Source organism: Salvia hispanica, chromosome 3, assembly GCF_029641045.1.
Source record: "Salvia hispanica isolate PSC_SH4W2 chromosome 3, Shi_PSC_v1, whole genome shotgun sequence".
NCBI classification, from domain to species: Eukaryota; Viridiplantae; Streptophyta; class Magnoliopsida; order Lamiales; family Lamiaceae; genus Salvia; species Salvia hispanica.
In genome coordinates, this window is record NC_142694.1 from 11,713,059 (window position 1) to 11,739,752 (window position 26,694).

The following is a 26,694-nucleotide window of genomic DNA, read 5'->3' on the forward strand; positions in this document are numbered from 1 at the left end:
AAGTATAAGTAGGAATGAATTAGTGGAATATGGAGTCTACTATCACAAATGTTAAAAAGTGAAATTGGATAAACTTTATGGAACGAACGAAAATGGAAAAATGAGACAATCTTTGTGGGACGAAGGGAGTACTATGCTACGAAAAATAAAAAGAGAACAAAATAATAGAGGAAAAATGTATTACTCCTACTTTTTTGTTAAATCTTGAAATCAGTCGCTTCCAGTGAATAATCCAAAAAGAAAATTTGAACCCTCGCGTGGAACGGGGAGTGAAGAATAACAAAATTATTTATATAATTGTATAGGATTATTCATTTAAAACAGAGAAATAAATGTAATGGCCATTTCTGAATCCAGCCCAAAATAATAGGCCTATATGTGGAGGCAAATGGGCAGGCCCAAATAAATGCTACCAGCAAAAAATGACTCGCATTTCTTCTTCAGCAAGAATTTTATGTAAAACTGTTGAATAACCGTAAATTGCAGCGCCAAAACGACAGAGAATTTGCAGCAATGGAGTTATATCTCGAAGATGGAAAACAACTATCCCCTAAATCATCCACTCTAATTCTGGTTTGTTTTATTTTTACCAAAAAAAATTCATTCATATCTTCTGTTGCCCTAATTCATTCATTATCGTGTTTGTTGTTTCATGATTCTCGTTTCAGCCGGCTCTGTCGATCGGAAATGTAGGACAGTTAGCTGTGGATCTGCTAATTTCGTCTCTAAAAGCGGAAAAGGTCGCCTGTTTAGACGATCCAAATGTGCTTCCTTGCGTTGGCAATGATGCTTATTCGCCGTCGCCTCTCGGAAAGCTAGCTCTTTCTCTTGAAGGTTATTTGCATATTATTTTAATTTCAACACTTTGTTTTTCTGTAGTATGTTGTTAATTTTGTGTATGCAAAATTTGGTGTTAAATATCTCAGCTTATGAAGCATCTTCCAGTGAGTTGACACTTGTGCAGCAGCGCTCTCCAGTTGTTAAGGTGCGATATTTTAGATTGTTCAGTTTGGGAGATACTAGTTTTTATCTAGTTACTGCTATTGCATTGTATAGTGCAGTTGGATCATTTACTTAAACTGGATTGCAAAGTAGTGGCAATTATCTATAGCTTCTTCTTCCAGTAAACTATCTAAGAATGCTTTTGAAACAGGGTATGATGATGGCATATGCTAAGAACATAGCAAATTTTGCAGCTGCTAACGGAAAGAAGCACATCGTCTTGCTTTCCAGCTTAGATTTTGGGCGATGGAGGAATATTGATATGTCAAGGTATTACTCTAGATAACTGTTTGTTTATAAATCCGGAGACATTTCCTGCTAGTGGAATAGGCAAGACACATGCAATTTTTTAATTCCCTAGTTCCAATTTATTGTCTTCTGATTATAGGCAGAAGTTGGTGATTCGTCCATGCATTTGTTGCTAAGAAATAAAGTCAACTCTGCAGTTAGATAAACTGAAGCAATTATGGCACAAATACTTGTTTATTTTTGTCTCCATATTTGCCTTTTCTAAATCAATATTGACATGCATGCACCACATACATCTATATGATTTCCTCAGCCTTTTTCATTTAAGTTCTTGTTGTATGTGTATAAAGTTTGGCAGGAAGCAGTGAGAAATTTGAGGAATAAGTCTATTGCTTATGCAGTTATGCTGCCAATTGTTTTGTCCTGATGAAGTTTGGTATACTTAACGAATTCAGTGGTGATATATACCAGTGGCTTGCAGATCTATTACTTATCTAGCTCCAATTTGGATGGAACTGATGCTGAATGTGAAAGCCTTGGGTGGAAAAAACTGCAAGATTATGATCCTGCCGTGAGAATGTGGAAGTATCTTGACACATTAGCTCAAGAAGTGTCTGTACCTGATGAAGATTCTCCTTTTGAGGAATTGGGTGATGAAGATTACTATCCAAGTTTACCTTTTGCTGCACTGTTTTCATGCTTTAAGGTAATGGTTTATAATTTTAAATCAATATGATGTTCTGGGATGATATTATATTTATTGCATGATCCAGCTTGCAGAACCTGCTGTTGGGATTTTGGATGGGTAGGCTATGCAATACTATATGAATAACCTCTCCAGTCTCTCTTTCAAATGACCTTTTGGCATTTGTAGAACATGGCCAACATGCTGTAGCAGAACATACTTTATTCATGTAGAACTTACTATATGTTTCACATGGTTTGTGAAAATCAATAAGAACACAAACCCTGGAAAATTTTAGGAATAAACATTTGTAACTTAAATAATCGAAAAGTATGATTTACATATTACAATCATGGTTATTTGAAATTCCATGTGTTTTGATAGGCTAAAGGGTTGAAGGTGACTTGCTTGTTCTGTTACTGCTCGGAGGGAGACAATATACCCGAAGCTTTCTCAATGGCTGAGGCAGCAGGCAAACTTGTTGGATTGAATGACTTTCTGGGTGAGCTATACTCTTCTCCTGCCTACCTCATTCATCAGGCTCACATATTGTACATGTTCTTCCTTATTGTTCTTTTTCTGACTATTCCGATCAATACAAGTACTTAGGTCTGTCTATAACCAAACACATGCATCTAAATACACCATATGGTGCACTATACTAAATTAATATCTCGAGCATTCTAGATAAGCATCCAGAAGTTATGTTTGCCTTGTAACTTTTCATTTTTCAACCTTTGATGTTCAAGTACTTAAGCTTAAAGCAAGATGTTCAACTATTCTTGTTCAAGTTTCCTTCTCGGATATGGGTTGCAATCTGACTTCTTATGAATAATAATAAATTTCAGGCAAGGACAATGGTGCTGGTAAATGGATCACACCGTTCTCGTGGCAGAGCGTATACGGACCTCCAGCAGATATGACTATGTTCTAGGCAGTGTCTCAGTGTATTTACCTTCTACTATGTCTTATGTCTTTTTACTGACAATATGGATGTGTCAACTTATATCATTACTTCACGAATGAAATGACAGCCTCTGTTTCAGTTTTGAACATTTTATCTGAACAAACTCATATGATGATATTCGATCTAAATTCAAAATTATTGATATAAGTCTATGGAACTAGACACGCAACAAGGCATCATAGTTGAATTGATCTTGGCAGTGTCATTTGAATTAGGACAGTTGGTTTTCATATTTCTGTGAGGTGCTGTCACGATTGAATGTTTATTATTACTGTTCAAGATAGTTGATTCAGATTTCTATACAGTCAAATTGATTCAAAAAGCAGGGTCTTATATGCAATAAAGATTGGGGTGATATAGACATACACTATAGCAAACTGTTATGAAGCATGTAATTGTAAATAAAGTAGAAAGTAGAGATGCAAGGATATGAACATTTCAATTCGCTTCATTCCATTATGCAACTTGCTAAAATTTTTAGGCTAATTTGTTTGGAAACTGTTCACAATTGTTATATTCTGAATTTTGAAGGGAAATTTTCCTCATAAAGGATGTTTCATCTTTAGAAATACTATTCTTCAGTTACAAGTTACAACTGAATTTCCAGATAGGGAAGAGTTCAATAAATGAACCTCTCTCTCTCCAAACAAAAACAACGGTTAGACATAGATTGTGAGGTAATATATCCCTCTCCAACCAGAAATTGAAAAGTGGCCAACATAGTTGGTCCCATTTCCCACCAAATAGCAATGTGGGGTAATTTGCACATCCCAACCACAACTCTTCACTCTTTAAGTCGTCTAATCAAAGCAACATTTTTCAAGTTCAAACACCACTGACATTTATGATATCACATGCCATTATCTCAATATTTCCACACTTAAAATCCAAATACATATAATTATACACATTCAGCATGTGAGTACTAGGCAATGTAGCCTGTCGGCAGAGCTCACACAGAATGCATGGTTCCCTAGTCCTCATCCATCAAACAGTATAATCACACAATTTGGCAAACTCTTCAATCAGTTACTAAACACAATTGTAACCATTCAACAATATATAGTATATGAATCCATGTTGTTAAGAAAGAAATAGAGGCAATACAAAAGGTTATTCCATTATTTTCTCCCACCAACTTTCATTGTCCAAGTAGCACTCAAGCTCCTTGGAAACTTACTAAGAAATCACGAAAAATGTTGAAAAGCTGATTCCTGAAAATACTAGCAATCACCAGTCAAGTGTGATCTCACCTTCAACACTTGCAATGATTGTTCTGGTGAAGATTTGTTGGTGGAGAAACCATGAGGAGCTGATATATAGAACAAGGCAATAATCAAACAGAAAATCACCAATGGTGTAGATCCTCTGCGATCATAGCATAAAGCAATGAAAAGTGTACCGGGTTCTTTAGGAACAGCTGCTAGCATTGCTTTGAGATTTGGCCAGGTCATATTCTCTTCATCGTCTATAGTCTTCATGTCTTTAGGAGTTGGATTCTACAGCTACACGGCCTTTTGGTAATTTCTTTCTCAACACTGTCGAATGTTTGCACTGTAGTGTCTATACCTGTATCATAACAAACGATCAATAAGGCTATCTTTCATATTGCTGTGACTATTGTGCAATAGGATGTTCTTATAGTATGTTCGTCTGCATAACGCCCAAAGTTTCATGTATTTGCATATGTCAGCTAGTAATGTAAAGTTACAAGCTGTAACAAAAAGACAAGTGTACAAAAAATTCACAGTAACCAGCTCCAGAAGGAGAAATCCCTAAATCACAAGAATAAGTGATAACCTTAAACATGTTAATACCGACACTCATTTATGAAAATAGGTAGGTGTGATAGTACTAGTAGCAGTCCAACTAATATGAATGGGAGAATTGAGTAATCACGTATCTTAGTTTATTTTCAAGAATGCAGATAAAAGAGCTTTCAACTTTTCAGATATTTATATAGAAAGGGCAACTAGAATATACTTGTGCTTAATGCTTACTAAATGCTTTAAGTGTGACTAATATAGTCAATTGACCACTTTATGGTTATCCTTGCAGCTTTTCAGTAACAATCATGGGCTTGGCTATTCCATGGAGTTTCACTTTGGCAATACTTGATGGATATTCCATCCTGACTAAGTTCCCCGTACATCAATCCGGCATTTTCATGGTTATCATAATAGGGGACTTGGTAATTTCTACTCTTTGGTCTATATGTCAAGATAAGGTAAGTCATGGAATAACAAAGTTATTTTTATAGGTCTTATCCTTTCTCACACTAGCAGCAGCGAGCTCGACTGCAAGTCTTGTCGATCTTCTGCTAAAAGCTGATGTGTCCTTTTGTCCCCCGAGACTCTGTAGTAGATATCAGATATCGGCAGCAATGGCTTTCTTGTCATGGTTCCTTTTGCTGGTATCATCTCTTTTCAATATTTGGCTACTTCCATGGTTAGACGCTGATTGAGAATCTACCAAAGACAGAAATAGTGTAACACGAGTGAAGGCAATGCTATTGATTGCTATAAGAAGGTTGTGGGCATGAGTCTTATGACTAACATCTTAGATTTCTAGCAAAGATAAAGGTCAATACAAGTCATAAGGAAAATTTGGATGCATGTGAAGGCAGCAGCATGGCAGTGAACAGAGACAGAATTCATTGAAAATCAGCCGAAGGCCTAAAATGTAGCCAATTTGAGATTAACGGTTCAGCTCTTTGAGAGGGTTTCCTGTTGGAACAAGGCATGTCAAGATACTCTGTGACGAAAAGGTTCTCTCCCCAGAATTCCACATCTAAATTTGATATCAATACTCTATTTTGTACACATGTGTGTATGATGAAGAACAACATGACGATACTTGAGTTCATGCAACTATCGCTTCTATGTTTAACTGAGAGCCTGTGTTATCAAGTAGTAGTACTGAAGACTTGGGGTTATACTTACTTTAATTGTATAAAACTACTTATTCGATAAATGAAGTGGAATAATAGCATGTGTGTGAGACGGCCTATATTAATTTATTTATAAAACCAGGAACAAGTATGTGAGATAAACAATACTCTATGCAAGGCCCCTTCAATGCAAACAGCACACATTACGTTCATGAACACTTCAATATATTAGGCTCAAAGTGCACTAATAGATTGTGCAACCAGAACAGCAATGCTTTCAATTCAATACAGTAATCTGGTAAACTTCAATTATAGGTCTAAAATATCTTTCAACAGAAAGGCTATGCAACAAGGTTTGAGCATTACCTTTGAAGTCCATGTATATAGGGGGCACAGGCAATAAACATCTCTATGACTTCCTGATCTTATGGTCTTATCAAAACACTCCTCATATCTTCACTTCTTACCAGAATATCCAGATAGGTCTCCAGAAACTTTATACCTAAAAATTCAGAAAGTTGTTAGAAGTCACTCGAACAAATCCAATAAGATCAAACTGTGAGACTCACCGCTTAAGCACAGAATAGCGCATCACAGAGAACCACTGGGGTCAAGGTACTCCATTCTTTGATCATACGGCCAACATCTACTCGGACAATGTTTCATTATCAAGCATTTCTTTCCTAAGTTTACTCACCATGGCTTCATTTCCTAGTTTATCATAACCATCAATAAATACACCATACATATCTGCATTTGGTTGAAACCCCTTCACGACCATCTCTGCCTGAATCTTCAGAGCCTCTTCCATCTTTCCCTTCCCACACAAACCTTTTACCAAGTTCTCATAATTCTCCCTTTCCAAAGCAGCATCATGCTTCTTTGAAGCCATCCACCAAAAGTCAGATGCTGCAGAAATTTCATCCTTATCACAAAGCAACCTAATGATAGTATTAACAGTAGAACTACTTGGGCTAAATTTTTTCCTACACATATCCTTATACAACATCAATGCGGAATCAACATCCCCGATTTCACAATACCCATTTATGAGATGCTCAAAAGTAATACAACTACTATCCACGCCTTGCATCAGCATTTCTCTATATATCTCCTCTGCTCTCTCAACCTCTCCAGTTCTGCAAAGCCCTCCAATAATGGTGTTATATGCTACTGCATCGCGCGTCAAACCTTTATCCTCCATTTCCTCCCATACTCTCATCGCATCCTCCATTCGTCCGTGATCACAGTACGTAGCCATCAGCACATTAAAACTATACACATTTGGCAAACATTCAACTCTCGCATACTCTTCCCACACCTCCTCCACCTTCTCCAACATCCCCTCCCTGTAGAAACCAACCATAACAACATTCAACGTGTTCGGGTTTGGAAGATTTGACCTAAGTTTATCGCCATTATCAACATTTTGATGAAAGATTTCTTTATACAAATCATATCCGGTAAAACAACTTCTGGTCTTCGACACCAATTCAATTAAACAATTCAAAGTGCTAGTTTTCAACAGCACTCTCTTAGACTTCAAAACTGAATAAATCTCAAGCGCGGAATCGATCTTTTTCGACTCCAAACAAGCTTTTACTAACAAATCAAACACAAAGGGAGCAGAATCACAAGCTCTGTAAGTTTTCACCAGTGCTTCTAGAATCACAACAGCGCTTCCCGACTGAGCATCGGAGAACGCAACCATGGCTGACTTAATTAGCTTGAGTGCGTGGAGCTTGAGCCTGGATCGAGAGAGAATGTGAATGGCGGTGGCGTAGGAGGAGGGGGAATGAGAGGTGAGAGAGTGGTGGACGGTGAAGTAGAAGAAGCGGAGGACCAGGTGCGGATTGTTGCGCAATTGAAGGGAGACTTGAGAGAATTGAGATGAGGTGAGGCGGTTGTCTTTGGTGGTGGCGAGGAGTGAGCGGAGGTGGGACCACCGGGACTTCGAGCGGTGGTGCTTTAAAATCGAGGCGGCGGCGGAGACAATGTCGGAATGCGGTGATGAAGAAAACGAGATGGTTTGCGTGAGTAGGGAATGGATTTTTGGAAATTGATTGAGGACGACGCCATGGATTTCTGTAAAGAATTTCATCGAACAGATTGTATGCAACGCCAGCTGAAGAATGCAGATTTAATTTTAAGTCCAGCGAGGGCTCATGCGTAAATGTAATGATGAATTCAGCGAATAGAGTACCATAATCTTTGAATCATGAAATTACAATAAGATTAGGTACATCAGTTTCATCATCCAGCGTTTGTAGTCCAACGGTTAGGATAATTGCCTTCCAAGCAATAGACCCGGGTTCGACTCCCGGCAAACGCAGCATGCCTAAATTTTTTATTAGCTATTCAAAAATAAAATTAAATGCCAGTTAGGGCTTTGCTTTTGCTGTCTCGTTGACGCTGTTCTACGAGAATGAGATGCCGCTCCTCGCGTGGCATAAAGGTGATGCGAGTTTGTTGCAAAGCTTAGAGCAATTAAAATGAAATACTTTAATTGTTTCTCAAAATGTTATCACTTTGGACGAATGAGCACTACCTGCAAGTGTAACGACTAATGAAAATAGGTAGTACGGTAAGATTTATTTGTCTTGGGAAGTTAATTAATTGGTCGATGATATAAATGATGATAATCATTTTAATCATCAAAATCATCCTCATTTTAGTTTAACTTATGAGTGAAATACAAAGAGGATATTATGGGTTAATCATGTCATATTTAAAATCCTATTTTCAATATGATTTATACGCGATTAAAAAATATTATAAGCATAAAAAAGAATTTGTGGTTCAAAATAGCTAGAAAAATATATCTTTAAGGCTCAAATGGATCGTCACATAGTGGAGACATGTTTTGATATTTTTTTTTGATTCTCAGTAAAGTATTTTTTACTATTATCTTCTCTTCACTTTTGTTACGTCAAGAATAATACAGAATGATAGTGGTTTAACTAACTTAAAAGCTATATTTATTCGTCGAGAAAGTAATGTAATCCCCGGACTATTCCATCTACTTAAATAGCGAATGGAACATTGTAAAATAGCCACTATTGTATTCAAATGGCAGGACTTTGTTCCACTGCGAGTCTGCGACTCTCCAAATTTAATAATGCTAAATAAAATTGTAAAATCTAAATACTCACAACGACGTCGTAGTGGGAATTTTACAAATAAAATGAGCCACAAACTCCTCCTCAATTTTCCCTCCATTTTCTGCATCTCGAATTCAGCAGTAACAGAAAAACACACACAGCAACGATGGGGAGTCTTCACCCAATCACGTCATTCCACGTAGGCAATTCCCGCTAACAAACTCCTCTCCGTTTCTTCAGCTATATAAAAACCCTCCCATCTCAGTAACCGCCAATTTCACAGTCAGATTAGCTCTCCCCAAAATCCTCTCTCCATGGCGGTTTCTCTGCGCTTCCAGCTCCCACAACTCCTCCTGCTAATCTCACTCTTCATCTCCGCCGCCTCCGACTTCGACGGCAGCCCCTCCCCCTCCATCTCCCCCTCCCTCTCCCCTTCCTCCACCGTATTCCACACTCCGACTCACACCTATCCCCCCGCTCTCTTCGCCACAATCCTCTCCACACTCGGCTTCCAGGAGCTCTCCTCCGCCGCCGTCACCGCCAACCTCTCCGCCACCGCACCTCTCACCATCTTCGCCCCCTCCGACGCCTCTCTCCTCTCCTGCCCCTCCTGCTCCCTTTCTCTCCTCCTCCAGGAGCTCTCAATCCCCGGCCTCTACCCCCTCCACTTCCTCCTAACCCTAACTTTTGGTACCAAAATCGAGACGATCGCTCCGAATCGGTGCCTCACCGTCACCAGCAACGGCAAGGACAAGGTCTTCGTCAACGGCGTCGAGATCACCGGCCCTGACGTCTTCAACAACGGCCTCGTCGTCATCCACGGCCTCCAAGGCTTCGTCTCGCACCTCTCGCCGCTCTCCTGCAACGTCGAGCGGATGACGTCGCTCTCGTTCCCCTCGCCGTCGCTCACCTCCGCCGCGCCGCCGTCGCTCTTCATCATGCGCCTGATGCTCAAGGACGCCATAATCCGCCTCCGCGCCACCGGATACAGCGTCGTCTCCCTCGCGATGCGCGTCAAGTACGCCGAGCTCGCCGAGCTCAAGGCGATGACGATTTTCGCGATCGATGATACCGCGATCTTCTCCGGCGGAGGCAACGCCTACTTGTCGAACTTCCGATTCCACGTGGTTCCGAACAGGCGGTTGACGGCGGCGGATCTGGTGACCTTACCGACGGCGACGTCGCTGCCTACTCTCGACGCCGCAAACAATCTGGTGGTGACAACCGGTGGAGGCGGCGGACCTGCTGCGCCGATGAAGATTAATTACGTGAGGATTACCACCATAGATCTGCTGCACAACACCAAAATTGTGATCCATGGATTGTCATCGCCGTTTCCGCACATGATGCCTCATCAGGCGTTCAGTGTAGAAGCTGGCGGTTCTTCCTCTGAGATCCAACAATCCGCCGCCTGTGCTCATTTTGACTGGGAGCGTGGTATATGTGCTGCTGAAGCTCAAGTTCCAGCGGCAATGCAGTCGGCGGTGGAGCTTCAAGATAACCGTGGACTCTGATTCATCAGATCTTACTGATTTTACTTTTGTAAGTGATTCATTTGATCTACTGGTTTTACTCTGCAATCGATTCATCTGATCTGCTGATTTTACTCTAGAGTTACAAACTTCAGTTCAAACACTTGTACGCACTTTCTCTGAATATCAATTCTCTGGTTATGGAATAATATTGAGCTCTACTTTTCTTTCCGATCGCGATCTTTTGTTTCTCTGTTTTGTTTTCAATTCATATAGTACTGTTGTTCATGAATTTGACGAATGATTAAGAACTAGGAAGAATCCAGTGATTTGATAAGAATTTGACGAATGATTAAGAACTATGAAGAAAGCAGTGAGTGATTAAGTAGTTTGATAAACATATTCTTCAAGATAGAAACAGAGAAACATGAATTGAATAATTCATCAATATCCAGAAAAGCTAAAACCGAAATGATGGTTGGATAATATCTACAGCTTAGATATTACTACTACTTAAGTATTTCAATCTCCGCCTCCACATGACCACATTGTACATGCTGCAGCATATGGACTCCTCTCTATCAGCAATATACACAGTTATTCACCAATGTCGAGAGCCCACACAACACCACACTAGCTATACATAAGTTTAAATAATCTTCTCCTACCATCATAAATATAATCTACGGAGATCAATAAAGTAACGAAATGATAATCCATGTCATATACTACGCTGTTCCCGCTAGGGCCAGGACAAAAAAGTAAGTCTGAGGATCCACTTAATGAGCATCCGCGGGTAGGTTGAGATCAAACAGTTTGTCTGCAGAACTTTCTTTTCTGGGACGCTTCCGGGACTTTAGACTCTCATCGGAAGTCCCAGATGTTGATGCTTGGTCTACTCCTGCTGGGCGTCCTACAAAATATGCACCATAAGTGTCACAAGAGGGTCCAATAATTCGGCTAACATTCACCACCAACATGTTCTCAGTAAAACTATATCGTTATGTCTCAGCTATATTTAAGTTGCCATGCATCCATTACCCACCCGTATGAGGAAGATTATCATGTCGTCACTAGATAGTTGACGAATAAATACCCAGATTCAGTTGGAACTTACACAGTTGAATAAGGATTTGAAGGCTTCAGAAAGCACATCGAATGTAATCCTCTGCAAGAAAAAGTTTTTAAATACAAAGCTTCCTAACACTACAAATCAAGCGACAAATGGAAAACTACATTTGCAGGAATTGCACTAGAAAATTTACATCTGAATATGCACACCATACGATACGAGACCTTTTCACATAATTGTGTCCTACACTCTCAGTTCTAGCAGATATAGCAATTTAGCATCAAAGAAGGGAGCAATCAGACATAGCTATTAATAAAACAAATTGGATTAACTAGATTACAAAACGATGTATAGAAAGGAGTATTACGCCAGCAGAAGAAGCAATATTTACTTCATGTGGTTATCCTCTTTATACAAGGTAAATTGAACTTGTTTGTATAAATTTTGTAATAGCCCACCACAACCTATTTTTTATAAACCTATAAGTTACATTAGATCTAAATTTTCAGACAAATATACAATTTTTGAAACACAACCTATCCCACAAATGTTGTACCCAAGACCTTTAAAAGGCATTACCCCCCCACCCACCATAGTTTATCACAAGAAAATGAAAATAAAACCACTTTACCATTAGATCGGTCGGCTTCTTTCTGACATTTACTATTACCGCTGGCTTGAGTATTCCATCCGACAATCAGCTCTTCAGCCTTCTCAATGCCGTTTGAATGATAAGGCGCTATACTATGAATGCTAAATTCAAGTGAACCCAATAACTCATTCTCGATGCAATCATACCTGCAAACTAGGATAAGTAAGCTTTAAATTCACTGTAAAGATAAAGACTTGGTGACAATTCAGCTTACATTTTTTTGCATAGGCTGTCAATGACAACACAGAGATTAATGACATGCATCCTTATCTGCATGACTTGCTCCTCAGGATACTCAGCAAATGGCTCCTCAAGAAATTTGGATAGTTTTTCAATGTTTGACTCCAGTTGCTGTTGTTGGTCCTCAAATAAATTCTGTTTGATTTCCCTTTGCTTTTCTGTCATCTCATCTTTAAACAAGTCATCTCCAAACATGTAGAAAGCAAATGGATATGAATAAGAAAGGCTTCGTCGTGATCTGAAGAGCCTATAGAGTCCATTAGTTACCCAACTAAATTCCTTTAACTTTAAATCTCGGCCTTCCAAATGCGACACCTTTTCCTTTACAGTCTCCCTCATCCGAGATTCCTGCTTAAAGGAATCAGTATGAGCCTTATAACGATTATGATAATGCATGTATCTATATAGGTCTCTCTTTGCACGCTCAGCTTTCTTCTTGCCGTCTTCTTTGTATCGACCACAGCTATGATTAGCAATACTGGACCAGGTATGGTCTCGTCCAGTAGCACCACCACACAACCAGCTACAGAAGAAAATATAATCAGAAAGACAGATGGTGCAACAGGTTCATCTTCAGCAGTCTTTATTAAGGTGAGTCTACAGAAATGAAAAGGTGGAAGGGCAAAGAAAACTTACCAAAATGCCTGTCCGCATACACAGCTAACTAAATTGCAACCACCATTCTTCTCAACAGGTTTGTGACACTTGGGACAAGGCTTTGTATGTACAGTAATCCAGTTCACTGTCTCGGATTCATCCCGGCATTTTTTACTCCAAAGCTTCCACATCAAGCATGAACAGGGGGAATGTGCCTCTGATGCACAACTGAAACAAAACTGCATACCACAAGAACACTCAACTTCACAGAATTCATCATTATCAACTCTTATTGCGTTCCCACAATGGGGTGTACTCGGACACCATTTGACCATTCTGTTGTCTTCAATGTACGACTCAAGAAGATAGCGGTCAAACTTCTCTGCGAGATCTGGATGTTGTGCACTAACTAACCTTCTAACAATAGCTTCATCGCAAATAGCATTGCACTTATGAGCCATGCACCTCATCCGCTTGCTTTGACCCTCATTAATTTTCACAATAAAATGCCCTGTCCAACCTGGCAAACAAAATAACAAATACCTAATTCAGCACATCCTTTTTTACTGTTCAAAGAAAAGCAAGATAAGCTATATGTGTAAAAATCTATGGAAGAGTGTGAACAAGTATCTAATGGAGACAGTGTAAAATGCTAAATGAACCGACGGAATGCCTTACTACAGCCTCATAATGCTACAGAGGGATAAAACTAGATATAGTTAGTTATGCATGTCCCAATATAAGCCCAGAGCATAATACACATATAAGTAAAGGCTCTTACAATCGTTGCAAAAGCAATGGCCACAGTCCATTAGGGTAACATCTTTTGCAGGCACATCATCCATACATATATGGCACCTTACTGTAGATGTATCCTCATCTGGGTCTAGGTCGACAAATTCGGCCAAGGTTACCCCTGCTTCAGCAAAAATACCAAATTTTCCCTTCTCAACATAAACTGCAATCACTTTCTCAACATCCCATCGGAAATGAATGAGTAGGGTCCTGGCATGGTGTTCTCTCACTGAGAACAAGTCCATCACTCTCCCCAAATCTTCTTTCTGCACAAAATTTAAAAATTTCAGTCCATGTTTTGCCAAAAATCAAGAAAAGAATGATTGAAGGGAGACAGGCTGTTATTTTAGACAACCATAATCATTGATTAATTATCATTATTTGTACTTCCATCTGTTTCATTCACCATTATTGCATAGAAGATGGTAGAAAAAACTTTGGAGAGCTGGTAGATAAAAAGGGGGAAATGGTGGGGTGGTCCGTGGTCGGGTAGGGATATTGATCGAAAGATTTGGTGGGGGAATCACTAGGCTAGTGATTAAAAGGAAGAAGTGCAATCCTTTAGTAAGGGTTTTATTGTTTCTCTAGCTAAAAGTGGACTTTTTTTATATCACCATATCGGTAGCTAAAATAACACATTCTTAATTCAAATTTTAGAAATTCTAACATTCTTTTATTCATAATCAGATTTTTTATGAAGTAAAGAAATCAAAGTGAACACATGATCAAGCAAATCAAACATTAAAATAAAAACAACATACCTGTGCAGCCAAAAGAGACTCTCTTGTAATCACCTGAAAATCACAATAAAAATTCCATATCACTAAATTTAACCCATAAACTACCATTCATTTTCACAATTTCACTATAACATCAAATACATACATCTCTTAAGAAAAAAAAATCAAAAAAATAGTTATTGATGGTTTTATTCATAGAAACAGTCAGATGAAACATATATAATGCTGTATTAGAAAAGTAACACCTTTTTAATAAACAACAAGAACGGATTTCTGCAAAGAATCTAAGAACGGTTTTAACCTTCGAAGAAATGAAACAGCATCAATGCACTATAAATTTTCAGGAATAACAAACAATCGATCAAAAGCTGATAAATCATACGATCAGAACTATTCTCAATTAAGAAATCAAATGATTTTATTTGTAAAAATGTTGGACAACCATTCGATTCACACATAAACCTAAACTCGAATGCGAGTACCTTGCATGAAGGGGCTTTGGATGATATCCATTGAGCATCATCGCAATCGTTGTTCTCGAGTCCGTCGAGCGATTCCTCCTCCTTATCGGATGGATAAGATCCAACATCATCGTCGCTGTTGCCGCTCAGGTAATAATCGTCCTCCATTAAATTAAAACCAGTTATCCCCTAAAAAATACGCATATATTCATAAAAGGAATGGTCAATTATAGGCGCTGGATGCTTCCGATTATAGTGAGATCGGATCACGAGAGGAAGGCGAGATCATTTTCCGGCGAAATTCTGCAGATGATAGAAAATGTGAGAGGAGAGAGGAAGCTGCAAGTTTGGGGAGAGAGAGGGTTTTGTTCCTGCGCCTTTACTTATACTGTGTGACTTTGTGTGTAGAGTGAGTGAATCATAATTGGGCTTTTGGCCTAACGGCGTCGTTCCAATGAGTGGTTGTTGACCCCTGCAATAATGTCAAACGGATTTCTATTTCTCAGTAAAAAAAAAAAAATTGTGAGATTTAATTAGGGCATGTTTGAATCCATTTTCTGTGTGTTATTGCCATGTTTGATACTATTGCCATTTTCATAGGGGCCGACGCGAGTTTTTGCGAACCCGATGAATGTTTCTATCGTTTGGAGGATACTTTTTTCGCCGAATTGAGTTGGATTAAAAGTTTGCATGGAATTTTATTCATGGAAAATGGTATTTCCTTTCGAATTTGCCCTCGTACGAGTGTCAAACCCTCTTCTACTGTCCTAGGGTTTCGGAAAGGCGCTCGCCAGGCATTAAGTCTCTACCGGTTTACTATTTTGGCTCTTCCGTGGATAGTGGAATGTGTTTCCCACGAGGTGATTTTATATTTTGCGCGTTCGCTAGGAATTAAGTCTCTACCGGTATACTATTTTGGCTCTTCTGTGGATAACTGATCCATAGCATTAGACGAAGACAAAATTACCTAATCTCAAACATTTCATGGAAACCAGGCGACAAACTCGAGAAATGTTTCTATCGTTCGGAGGATACCTTTTCCGCCCAATTGAATTGGATTAAAAGCTTGCACCGAATTTTATTCAGTATTTCCTTCCGAATTTGCCATCATACAGGTGTGAATCCCTTTTCTTCTCTCCTAGGGTTTCGTAAAGGCGCTCGTTATGCATTGAGTCTCCATCGGCATACTATTTTGGCTCTCCCGTGGACAATGCAATGTGTTTCCCATGAGGCGTTTTTATGTTTTGTGCGCTCGCTAGACATTATCGACATATATACTATTTTGGCTCTTCTGTGGACAACTGATCCATAGCATTAGACAATAACAAAATTACCTAATCTCATAGTAGTATATTTATTGTTGGTGCGGCCCATTTCCCTAGATAAAAACACATAGCGATTATATTCGTTAAGCATGGATGAAACCTATTATATGAATCGCAAATTGTTTTCATATAATTCAATTTTTTTTCATCCTCTTTTTTTAGTGCATCGTCCTTTTTTTCACTTGTTTTAAAATGCAAAATATATAAAGTGTTAAAAAGCTTTTATTAAGATTTAAAAAAAAAAAAAGCTTTAAGGATCAAAAGTAGTTAGTTAGAGAAATGTGAGTAAAATGTTTATATAGATATAAAAGTGGCTATGAATGATGACCAATTTCACTTCTATCTTTAAAATAACTATGTCGATTTGGGAACAATAAGAGCAAATTCAAAAATAAGTGTTAAGATTATTGATAAATCACACACGTATGGAGGAATTATAGGCTCAAATATCAATTAGGTAAAAGCATGAAAGTTAAAAGCTCTTTTATCTGCATTTTTTACAGTAAATTTATAGTACTATAATATACTTACAATAGTATGAGTAAATTATATCATAATTCAATATTAAAGTCAAAGAATCAAATTTATTGTGCCAGCATATCAACACTTGTTTGATAGTCCACTTTATATATATTTGTCCAATCTACAATCAAGTTCTATATCTTTTTTAACAAAGTCTTTTGATTAGAGTATAATTATCTTTTTTCAAAATGCAATTTTAACATCACCATATGTCAATAAAACATTGCTCACGAATATGATATCTTTCACCTCATTATTATTACGCTTGATTTATACATCCACATGTTCCAATAACTATTACTAGTAATTAGATAAAAACATGAAAGTTGAAAGCTCTTTCAACTGCATTTTTTACAATAAACTTATATATAATCTTAATACATCAATTATGAATTGAAGATATCATAATTCAATATTAAAGTCAAAGAATCAAATTTGTTATGCCAACAAATCAACATTTGTTTGATATTACTATATATAGACTTGTCCAATCTACAATCAAGTTCTCTGTCTTTTTCAACAAATTCTAGTTGGAATATAATTATTTTTCTCGAAATGCAATTTTAACATCACCAAATGTCAATAAAACGTTGCACACGAGTATGATATCTTCGAAGGTATATGCAACATTATCTGCGCATATGATTTGTTCAATGAGACAGAATTCATGTTAATTATTCTAGGGAAAAATAGACAATCTAAGCATGAATTTGCTTTTTTTATAAAACTGCTAGTTAAATTAGACATGAAAGCTGGAATAGCTCAGTTGGTTAGAGCGTGTGGCTGTTAACCACAAGGTCGGAGGTTCAAGCCCTCCTTCTAGCGTATATTTTCTTTAATTTTTCACCTTTGTTTTGAAATGTTAAAAATGGCCCAATAAAAAGCCCATCATATAGCGAACAGTGAAATGGTCCAATATCACATGTGAGAAGGAATTTAGTAGTATATATATGTCATAATTTAATAAATCAAATTTAGTATATTACTTCATGTAAAGAACACTAATCAAGCAGTAGAGTATTTATTTTGAATTTGGATAGCTTTAATACGATACTTATGAGTTATGACTCGTGAGCATGGCAATTATATCCTCTTAAAATATGCTTGTAACCGAAAAAGTGTTTGATAAATTCATCCATACACTTTTCTGTTCCAATATTTTTATGGATGCATACGTTATACGCATTTTGTTTTGCACATGTGAATTCTCTAAAAGACATTTTATAGTATGAAATATTTTTGATAAAGAAAAAAATCTTTTAATTGCGTTTAGAAATTTTTATTAATTTTGTATAAGCGTTTGATACTATGAAGAAATAGCCTAAGAATATGTTTTCTACTCTAAGTAGCATTTTATTTGGGTCATCTAAAATAAGATGACTTTAAAAGACCATATTAAAACAGACTTTTGATCATCATCTGCCTTGTATCTTGAAAAAGTAAAGCTAATTCTTTACATTATTCTTTCTCTTACTTTATCATTTCTCCACTTTAATTACTATATTTATTACTATCATTTTTACAAAACGAGTGCACAAAAGTAACTGTGACTGTTAAAGTGGGACGAACGGAGTACTACTGTAACCAAAATTATATCATTTTTATATGACCAGCCAACTAGTCAATGGCCAAATCAACGTAGTGTTGCCAAAGATGCATATAGTGAGACACTATACATAACTATTTCTATAGATTTCTTTGTGAAGCCTGATTAGAAATTGGTGCGGTAAAAGACGTAGAGGAACATAATATTAAAGGAAAATATTAATAGATAGATAGGAGATAGAAAATAAAACTATACGGAGTAGCATTTTGATTTTAATGAAGAATATCAATTGTTGATTTTGTAGGAGATAGAAAATAAAATTTTGATTATATATAATGACATAAATCGACATAAATCAATTATTGATGTTAGGATTAATTGATTGTAATTTTTTTTTGTCATATTCTGATTTGTCTCACGACTTTCAAAATTTAAACAATCATATAAAATTAAAAAAAATCATTGATCTTTATGATTTCACATTCAAATTTAAAAAGTTAAAAAACAAATAAAAATTAATCTATTCTTAATGATTTTATAGGTAAATAATTTCGATTTTAAATCCAAAATTTTCACTTGGCATTGGGCCGGTAGAGTTCAGTTATTGTTGTTGTAAGCTAACTACACCCACAAAGAATAGCATTTGAATTTAACTACTAACTCAAACTCAAGTATACAAAGATATATGCTTGCATTACATTTGAATTTAATTATGCTTAGACTCAATAATACCTAAGCCAACATCCCATTTCATTCAAAATTTAGTACACTACAATATAGTAAGTACTACAAACACTAATTAACACAGAAAAATTAATTCAATCCTTTAGTTCAACTATTAAATCAAACACCAACTTTCAATATAGTTGCTTATATATAATACTATAAATTTATACATATCTATTGAATATAAATTTTGACACTAACTAATTCTTTTTTTATACGTAGGCAAATGAATATAAATTTAAAGATCATCAATCTGACGACCGCGGCGGCTTGATAATCCTCTGCAGAATAACCGTCCTCGCCTTCCTAATATCTCGGCTGCAGCCATCCGCCATCGCCCCCAACTCCTCCACCTTCCTCATAAACACCTCCACCTTCTTCCTAATCTCCCCGATCCCGACCCTCACCGCCTCCTCGTCCCCCTCCGCCATCTCCGCGGCCCCCACCATCGCCTCCATCTCCACCTCCACCCGCTCGATCATCGCCCGAATGCTCTCCAAATCCTTGATCGTCACAAAGGTCCCCACATTCATGCAATTCACCATCTCCTTCTCCCCCTTCACCGCCGCCTCGTACCCCTTCATCAGCGAGTCTATCCACTTCCCCATCGACCCCACCGGCACCGCCGTCGCCGCCGCGAGTGCCGCCGCCACCGGCGGCGCCGCCATCGCCGCCGCCACCACCGAGCAAATCAGCACCGCCGCGAACGTTGCCGCGAATATCACGCTCGAGATTTTCCTCCACGACTTGATGCAATTGAGCTTCTTGTCGAGTTTCCGCTTCTTCTTCTGCAGCTTCCGAAGCATCTGCATCTGTTGCTGCTGTACGGATTGGAACATTTTGTAGAATTCGTCGGTGAACGGATCTCCGGCTTGTTTGAAGCTTTTGAGTTCCTCTAGTGTTTTGGAGTATTTATTTCCAAATAATGAACCGACAGAGTCGTCGTTATTTTTTTTGTCTTCTTCCTCGAACTGGTTGAGGGCCAGGAGGACCAGGAGCTGGCTGTCGCGGGCACGCTTGAGGCATTTCTCGAGCGCGGCGCAGAAGTCGAGGGTTCTCAGGCTGTTGTCGAAGAACTCCTCAACCAGGTCAAACAGCTCCTGGTTCCTCCAAATGTCCTTTTTGCAGTCGAGGATGACTTTCACGACCTCATGATTCATGTCGAGGAGGCATTCCGTGACCTGTTTTTTATTAATATGTTGAAAAAAGGTTCAAACCAAAAAACGGCAAGCAAACAGTTTCAACGAAAACTCACCAACAAACAAAAAACTACTCTATCTGGTCTCCATTAAATTTCTCATACTTCTATTTGACTAGTGTGAGTTTTAACAAATTATTTTATTTTATAAAGGAAAATATAAAATACTCCCTATGTCCCTTAAATTTTGTCACATTTTGACATGACACAAGTTTTAAGAAATATAACAAAAAATAAGTTGAAAAAGTTAATGAAAAGTGGGTCAATGAGATCCACTACAAAAAAAAAAGGTAAAAAGTGAAATGTACAATATTTCGTGGGACGGACGAAAATGGAAAATTGTACCAAAATTTAAGGTACGGAGGGAGTATGTAATAAGCTTCCAAATAAGGAAATATGAGACATGTAACGGGATTCGAGAGAGTAAACAACAGTAAAATTAAGCTACTCGACAACCCATCAACAAAAGCTATGTGACCTGTTGGAGCGAGTCGAATGAGAGAGCTCGGACTTCCATCCCCGCAGCGAGGGAGCTGATCACGTTGCTCGTCCGAGCCTGCAGAGACGTGTCGAACGCCTGCAGGTCCGCGTCGACTCTGCAGGCGGCCGAATACGAGTTCAGTTCCCTCGAAAACGCTGACGATGACGACGACGACGATGATGGATGAGTTTTTTCATCATGCTTCTTGCTAAGATGGCTTCCCATGATCTCCAATCTTGAACACTGCAATCATCAAACATAAATAATTAAATAAAGGGCCTTCGAAATTTCAATTTTTTGGGCAAGCCATTGTTGCTTCGAAGCTACAGAAAAACATTATAGACACATATAGATTTGCAATCGTGAAACTCACCAAAAATAGAAATGTTCAAGATTTATGCCGATTAGTATAAGAAGGGAATGGATTATGTAGTGTTGTTTTCAAGAGATTTAGGGGAAAGTGATGGTATATATATATAAGTATATGAGAAGAAGCTTAAAGAGAATGAAAGCCGTTAAGAGGAAAAAAAGAAATAGTGGTGGTGAAGAGGTGGGATGAGATTATCAAGAAATAGCTTGCACGCATTAATTCATTCACAAAAATCGCTTAAGAGTAAACGCGGGAAGCAATGTAGTGTATCATATTGCATTTATTAAATAAATCTTTATCTACAATCATTATACTTATTAAATAAATGGGATTACCCCAAAAATAACTACTACTAAAGGGAGATCAAGTAGTTTGTTTTTGAAGGCAGATGCGGAATATAGTTAACTGAAATGATTTTACTTTTACCGAGTCAAAACTTTGGATCGAAGCAACTGTTTATTTTTGCTAAAATGAAATAAATAGATAAGAGTGGAGAATGAAATCAATGTAACTAGAAAAAAAATGGTATAAATTAAAGTAGTAATGTTAAGTTGTTTAAACAATAGACGTGTATTTGCAAATTTAACAATCCAATCAATTCAAATAGTACTACATTAATCATGCTATTAATAACATAATGCTACTAAATATATACATACACCAACGTGTACATGTGACATTTGTGATCGCGTATTTGGTATAATGTGTTAGGTGTACATAGCATATGTACAAGAAAACCAAACTAATTCCAACTGAAAATATTGGGATTAAAAGAAAATTAAATTTAATAGAGTTCGTGGTTCTAATTAAAATGGTAACAAAAATATTTTTATTCTTAAGTAGATCCGTTTATCTTTATTACCGTATAATTTAAAATGCCAATAGTTCAATAGAGTATAATTTATGCATTGAAATTTGCTTTATTTTTTAAGAGGGGATGTACTATATGCCTCATGACTATTCTTATGTAAGAAGGATTAATTAGAGTCCTGTACAATTCATTTTGGACTATTAATCATGATATGATCTATATTACAGATGACAGATGCAAAAAAATTATTTTATTATAACAAGTATACTTTCATACAGAAAGAAGTATTATTGTACACATAAAAAATATTATTGCAAAATTTCTACATGAATAAAAATGGGTGCTGACATCTCCATCGTGAGAGTTTTATAATATGTTAATCAATTGTCAACAATTCTTTAGTTTTCTATAATTATTTTTAAATAATTCGCAGTTGCAAGTAGTAAACCATAAATTGAATTTGTTAATCAATAAATGGTTCACCAACAATTATTAATTAGAGTTCAAACGAATAGTTAAAGTTCAGTAAACCATAAATATCTATGCTTAGAGTCATAATTATAATTTAATATAGTTCCCTATGACCATATGTACTGCTAGATTTAGCATAAACATAAGAGTATTTGTATAAACTATAAATCAAATGTTTTGTCATCTTATTAGTATAAAGTTCTGGAACAATTAATTTTATACAGTCTGCATACCATTTTAAAAGATTGTCCATTATTTTAAGGAAAAATGTTTTCAAGTTCAGTCAAGTTTTGGTCCATCCTGCAAATTTAAAAATCAGATAGGAAAACTATCATAAAGTTTGAATTTATTTGCATCAGATGAAATACCCACATATGATTTTTTTGTCTCTCATATCATATATAATTTCACCAATTTTTTTCGTTGAGGTATAACCACGAACAAATCCAAAAGTCATGGTTTTCCCAAATGATTTTGAAAGTTGCGGGCAAACCTAAATAAATTCTATAACCAAACTTCATGACTGTTTTCGTTTAACTCAATGTATAATATGATGGATTAATGCAAATATCTCTAAATTGCATCGTATAATTGTATATGAATGTAAATAGAAATTACTTACAATATGAAACTGGTAAAAGGTTAGTTGATGCAAATAGTCTTGCAGTTTGATATGATCAATATTTGTGCAATTGACAGATTTTTATAGACTCATTGAAAAATATTACTCCTTGGTAGTCACGTAACGCTTTAATGCATGCAATATTAATTAGATAAGAAAAGATAATTATTAGCACGAAAAGGGGAAATCTATCTATGTTAAAGTAGACAAATAAGTCAAAGTAATTCATTGTTCAATCTTAACCTGCTTATCGATTCACATTTTAAGATATGTGAATTAATATCGACTTACTAGTTTATTTATCATGTTTAGTGATAGTTGACGATGTAAGAATGCGATGATTTTATGGAAAGGGTAAAAGTGAAGTAGCATTAAAAACCAACCATTAATTAAATTGATAATGCAATTTACTGTAAATTTTGATTTGTTTCTACATGCATATATTATTACATGAATAATTGATTTGTAATTGATTTCAGCTTTATCTCATGATCAGATGTAATGATTAAGCACAATCAAGTATTTCATTAATCACGTGTGTATTACCTAGTATACTCGGTTCAGTGTATAAACTACTTGTTCTTTTTAAGATGTGATTATTTCACGAAGCAATTCATTTCAATTTATTTAATAGTATAAATTTAAGGAAAATATAAAAGTGAACTTTATCTAGTAAATGATTTTGAATTGAGATAATATGTAATCTTAGTATTGTGCATTTGTGCTTGCGTACATAAATACATAATACAATATGTGAGTTAATGTCCATTTTTAATGACACTTATATTCACATATCTTCCTCTCCCGACACCTTTGAACTCGATCACCACGCACCGACACCTTTGAACTCGATCACCACGCACGTGCATATATTATCATCTATGACAATATATGATAATCGTATTGCTTTATATTATCATCTTATTTAGTACATATATGACATACGTTATAATGTAAATATATTGCTTTATAATCGATTTAGTTTAAAATCAGTAAATGAAAACCTTAAGTAAATTGTTCCCATTCAGTAATATAATTATTTGTTGACAGATCAAATTAATACTTTTAAAACAATTATGATAATCACTAAACAATCAATGCGCACATACAAAATTAACTTTTTTTTATATTCCCAATTATATTTATATCACCTAAGCTTGTTTGTTACGCATTAATGTATTTTAAATGTAAACTTATATGTTAAGAAAAAAGGATTTTAAGTGAAAACTTAAATGCGGAACAAAAATTAGAATTGATAGCGTGCACCACCCCCACACCACTTAAGCTGTTCCTTCACCGGCCTCCTATTTACACGTCATATGTCTTATTACGTGTCACCTCATTAGTGGTTACCGCCTAAAATAGAATTCCACGTTACGTCAAGTCTAAATATGTGAATACAACTTGGTACAGTAAATTGCTACTTCGTACTTTGTATACGCGGGCTGTGCTATTAAACATTTACTATTTAATAAATACTACTTTTATATATTGGTTTTATAATAAAATGTGAATAGGAATGAATTAGTGAAATATGAAGTCCACTACTAAAAATGGTAAAAGTGAAATGAGATAAATTTTTGGAGACCGGGGACAGACGAAAATGAAAAAATGGGATAAATTTTGGTGGACGGAGGTAGTATATTGTTATTTTTATATAGCAATTTAGCATATTATATCTGAAGTATATAAATAAGCCAATCATGAATTGTGAAAGGCTTATTTAACGGTTTATAAAATATTTTACATTTAGATAGTTGAATTTAATTTAGATAGAGAATTGTGAGTTAGTGAGAAAATCCTAGTTATATAGAGAAAATGGAGATTAATAGAGATTGAAAGGGTATATATTGGAAATAGAGAATATTAGGATCATTAATCTTGTAACCTAACTGTTGTAGTCATAAACCAACGATGGAATTGAACTGAAGTTTGTTTTGCGAGTTTATGAGCTTCTGACAATTATTTCTCAAATTATTTTTTACAAATACTTCTACTCCACAAGCTAAGTGTACTATTTTAAGAATTTAAAAATCTCAGCTAAGCTATTGAACATGGTTTAGTAATAACGAAGCTGTTCAGTTGCTGCGTTTTTTCGTTCATAAAGTTCAGAGAATATTTAAGAACTTGTCTGAAATTGTTGGAAATGATTAAATTGTGGAAAAAAATTCAAAGGCAATTAATTAATTTTTTAAAGAGGCTAATTATAGTTGTTAATTCCCAAGAGCACACTAATTACAACGTACGTACACGGTAGGAATAATGTTATTGTTTACTTTCATAAATTCATTTAATGAAACCAACGTATACATTAAAATTTGAAATATTAGCATATTGCTTCAAAAGAACATGGTTTTACATTAAGGATGTGTAAATTGCTCTCCGCTTCTCAAATATTTTCACATGCAAATTGTTAATATAATTTTAACGTTGATATAATCATGGAACCCGAGAGATGATCAGCCTCAGTGATATGACTCTCTTTTTTTGTTCAATAAGGGCTCAAATCAAAGAACAGTGAAAAAAAATATTGTTTTGAACCTAAACAATATCTATTGAGATTAGTAGTTAACTTATACTTGGTCAATTAAATTTAAAAAAGAAATTACTAATACGATTTAGCATACTCCTTTCGTCCCTGAAAAGCACGAACATTTGGTTTGATACGGGTTTTAACGTATAATTGATAAAGTAAGAAAGAGAGAAATAAATGGTCGTGTAAGTAGTATTAATGGAGAGTTGTCTCCACGTTATTAGTAGTGTAGTGTGATGGTATAAGTGGTAAATGAAATAATGTGTTGTTTAACTATTTCAAAATTAAAAAGTTTATATTTTTCAATGATGGAGTATTAAAGAGATAGTTCATAGTAGTACTTTTTAGAGACAGATGGAATTTAATATAAAAAAACCTTGGAATTTGGATAAGCTTAATGTAAACGATTGTTTGTAATGAGAGAGAATCTTTGTATTGTATGAGAATGATGCACAAAACATAGTCCAAAATAAACTTGTAACAATAGTTAAAAAGAGTGGGAACCAATCACACCCGTGATGAATAAGGCCAAGTATGCCAAACCCTTCTTTTGTCACATCATTCACGAGCTCAATTCCCCAAACTTTCTATAATTATTATCGAGTGGCCATCACAGGTATCCAGTAAATTTCTATTGCAAAGAGAATCACTCAACAAAAAATTTCAAATGTTCTCATAATTTGTGTGTTAGACTTTAGGTTAAGTTGGTCTAAAGCATTATAAGTTCTTAAGGCAACCTGAATTCCTGATCATAATTGAAACTATTAATTTCAAACTTAAATAAATAAAAATTATACTCCATCGGTCCAATGAAAATATGCACTTTCCATTTCCCATCCGTCCCATAAAAATATGAACTTTTCCATTTATGGAAAGTTATCCTCAACTTTTTACATATTCAATTTATTTAAACTTATATCACTATAACCCACAATTACAACTCATTAAATTAAACACAAACAATAATATGAGTTTCACTATCTACTAACACTATTTTAAGTACTCCTCTTCTACTCTCCCTTATTTTATCAATTGTACATTAACTCCCGTGTCATTTAAATGCAAGAGAGTGTAATAAGTGTTGTTGTAAACCATTATAAGCTCACAAGGCATCCCATTCTTGGCTTCAAATAACCCCAATTTCCACTATTAATGAAGATCTTATG

General features: G+C 36.1%; 6 protein-coding genes and 2 non-coding genes across 12 annotated transcripts; 5 read left to right on the top strand and 3 right to left on the bottom strand.

The window, feature by feature from the left end:
• The first annotated feature begins 412 nt into the window (after positions 1-412).
• On the top strand, positions 413-2,991 carry LOC125211867 (clast3-like protein). Its single transcript, XM_048111813.2, has 7 exons — positions 413-573; positions 669-834; positions 927-985; positions 1,154-1,272; positions 1,723-1,957; positions 2,321-2,438; positions 2,785-2,991. The coding sequence occupies exons 1-7, from the start codon at positions 514-516 to the stop codon at positions 2,868-2,870; spliced, it is 843 nt and encodes a 280-aa protein (XP_047967770.1). The 5' UTR covers positions 413-513; the 3' UTR covers positions 2,871-2,991.
• A 730-nt stretch (positions 2,992-3,721) lies between these two features.
• Positions 3,722-7,951, bottom strand: LOC125210704 (Tetratricopeptide repeat (TPR)-like superfamily protein). Of its 3 annotated transcripts, none has more exons than XM_089068207.1 (5): positions 6,363-7,951; positions 6,160-6,295; positions 5,181-5,371; positions 4,306-4,472; positions 3,722-4,215 (listed from the first exon to the last, which is right to left on the bottom strand). In XM_089068207.1, exon 1 carries the CDS (start codon positions 7,892-7,894, stop codon positions 6,440-6,442), a length of 1,455 nt encoding a protein of 484 aa, XP_088924333.1. In that variant the 5' UTR covers positions 7,895-7,951; the 3' UTR covers positions 3,722-4,215; positions 4,306-4,472; positions 5,181-5,371; positions 6,160-6,295; positions 6,363-6,439. The 3 variants fall into 3 exon arrangements, with proteins under 3 accessions (XP_088924333.1, XP_088924334.1, XP_047966234.1); XM_089068208.1 differs by having other exon boundaries at positions 4,904-5,371; XM_048110277.2 differs by lacking the exon at positions 5,181-5,371.
• On the top strand, positions 4,212-5,844 carry LOC125210705 (CASP-like protein 5C1). Its single transcript, XM_048110278.2, has 3 exons — positions 4,212-4,423; positions 4,962-5,094; positions 5,164-5,844. Exons 1-3 carry the CDS (start codon positions 4,293-4,295, stop codon positions 5,365-5,367), a joined length of 468 nt encoding a protein of 155 aa, XP_047966235.1. The 5' UTR covers positions 4,212-4,292; the 3' UTR covers positions 5,368-5,844.
• A 102-nt stretch (positions 7,952-8,053) lies between the features above and the next one.
• On the top strand, positions 8,054-8,125 carry TRNAG-UCC (transfer RNA glycine (anticodon UCC)). The gene has a single exon. It is a non-coding gene; the product is annotated as a tRNA-Gly (tRNA).
• Positions 8,126-9,113: 988 nt separating this feature from the next.
• On the top strand, positions 9,114-10,598 carry LOC125217017 (fasciclin-like arabinogalactan protein 21). The gene has a single exon (XM_048118837.2). It carries the CDS (start codon positions 9,209-9,211, stop codon positions 10,406-10,408), a length of 1,200 nt encoding a protein of 399 aa, XP_047974794.1. The 5' UTR covers positions 9,114-9,208; the 3' UTR covers positions 10,409-10,598.
• A 182-nt stretch (positions 10,599-10,780) lies between these two features.
• Positions 10,781-15,290, bottom strand: LOC125214780 (putative E3 ubiquitin-protein ligase ARI2). Of its 3 annotated transcripts, XM_048115934.2 has the most exons (8): positions 14,945-15,289; positions 14,484-14,516; positions 13,709-13,988; positions 12,967-13,447; positions 12,305-12,853; positions 12,070-12,236; positions 11,484-11,534; positions 11,139-11,279 (listed from the first exon to the last, which is right to left on the bottom strand). In XM_048115934.2, exons 1-7 carry the CDS (start codon positions 15,089-15,091, stop codon positions 11,509-11,511), a joined length of 1,683 nt encoding a protein of 560 aa, XP_047971891.1. In that variant the 5' UTR covers positions 15,092-15,289; the 3' UTR covers positions 11,139-11,279; positions 11,484-11,508. The 3 variants fall into 3 exon arrangements, with proteins under 3 accessions (XP_047971890.1, XP_047971891.1, XP_047971892.1); XM_048115933.2 differs by lacking the exon at positions 11,484-11,534 and having other exon boundaries at positions 10,781-11,279; positions 14,945-15,288; XM_048115935.2 differs by lacking the exons at positions 11,139-11,279; positions 11,484-11,534 and having other exon boundaries at positions 12,100-12,243; positions 14,945-15,290.
• Positions 15,291-17,521: 2,231 nt separating this feature from the next.
• TRNAN-GUU (transfer RNA asparagine (anticodon GUU)) lies at positions 17,522-17,595 on the top strand. The gene has a single exon. It is a non-coding gene; the product is annotated as a tRNA-Asn (tRNA).
• A 1,534-nt stretch (positions 17,596-19,129) lies between these two features.
• On the bottom strand, positions 19,130-21,288 carry LOC125217092 (UPF0496 protein At4g34320-like). The gene is made up of 3 exons (XM_048118918.2): positions 21,095-21,288; positions 20,719-20,964; positions 19,130-20,223 (listed from the first exon to the last, which is right to left on the bottom strand). Exons 2-3 carry the CDS (start codon positions 20,944-20,946, stop codon positions 19,291-19,293), a joined length of 1,161 nt encoding a protein of 386 aa, XP_047974875.1. The 5' UTR covers positions 20,947-20,964; positions 21,095-21,288; the 3' UTR covers positions 19,130-19,290.
• Positions 21,289-26,694: the final 5,406 nt, after the last annotated feature.

What these genes read in the sequence shown, in the direction of transcription:
- LOC125210704 (XM_048110277.2), bottom strand. Translation starts at nt 7,894, where the DNA reads ATGAAATTCTTTACAGAAATCCATGGCGTCGTCCTCAATCAATTTCCA.
- LOC125211867 (XM_048111813.2), top strand. Translation starts at nt 514, where the DNA reads ATGGAGTTATATCTCGAAGATGGAAAACAACTATCCCCTAAATCATCC. An exon ending in AGCGCTCTCCAGTTGTTAAG is followed by an intron (nt 986 to 1,153) that starts GTGCGATATTTT and finishes CTTTTGAAACAG; the next exon opens with GGTATGATGATGGCATATGC. An exon ending in AGGAATATTGATATGTCAAG is followed by an intron (nt 1,273 to 1,722) that starts GTATTACTCTAG and finishes GATATATACCAG; the next exon opens with TGGCTTGCAGATCTATTACT.
- LOC125214780 (XM_048115933.2), bottom strand. Translation starts at nt 15,091, where the DNA reads ATGGAGGACGATTATTACCTGAGCGGCAACAGCGACGATGATGTTGGA. An exon ending in AGTCTCTTTTGGCTGCACAG is followed by an intron (nt 13,989 to 14,483) that starts GTATGTTGTTTT and finishes AATTTTGTGCAG; the next exon opens with AAAGAAGATTTGGGGAGAGT. An exon ending in GACAGCCTATGCAAAAAAAT is followed by an intron (nt 12,237 to 12,304) that starts GTAAGCTGAATT and finishes CCTAGTTTGCAG; the next exon opens with GTATGATTGCATCGAGAATG.
- LOC125217017 (XM_048118837.2), top strand. Translation starts at nt 9,209, where the DNA reads ATGGCGGTTTCTCTGCGCTTCCAGCTCCCACAACTCCTCCTGCTAATC.
- LOC125210705 (XM_048110278.2), top strand. Translation starts at nt 4,293, where the DNA reads ATGAAAAGTGTACCGGGTTCTTTAGGAACAGCTGCTAGCATTGCTTTG. An exon ending in TACAGCTACACGGCCTTTTG is followed by an intron (nt 4,424 to 4,961) that starts GTAATTTCTTTC and finishes TTATCCTTGCAG; the next exon opens with CTTTTCAGTAACAATCATGG. An exon ending in TTATCATAATAGGGGACTTG is followed by an intron (nt 5,095 to 5,163) that starts GTAATTTCTACT and finishes TTATTTTTATAG; the next exon opens with GTCTTATCCTTTCTCACACT.
- LOC125217092 (XM_048118918.2), bottom strand. Translation starts at nt 20,946, where the DNA reads ATGGGAAGCCATCTTAGCAAGAAGCATGATGAAAAAACTCATCCATCA. An exon ending in CATTCGACTCGCTCCAACAG is followed by an intron (nt 20,224 to 20,718) that starts GTCACATAGCTT and finishes AATAAAAAACAG; the next exon opens with GTCACGGAATGCCTCCTCGA.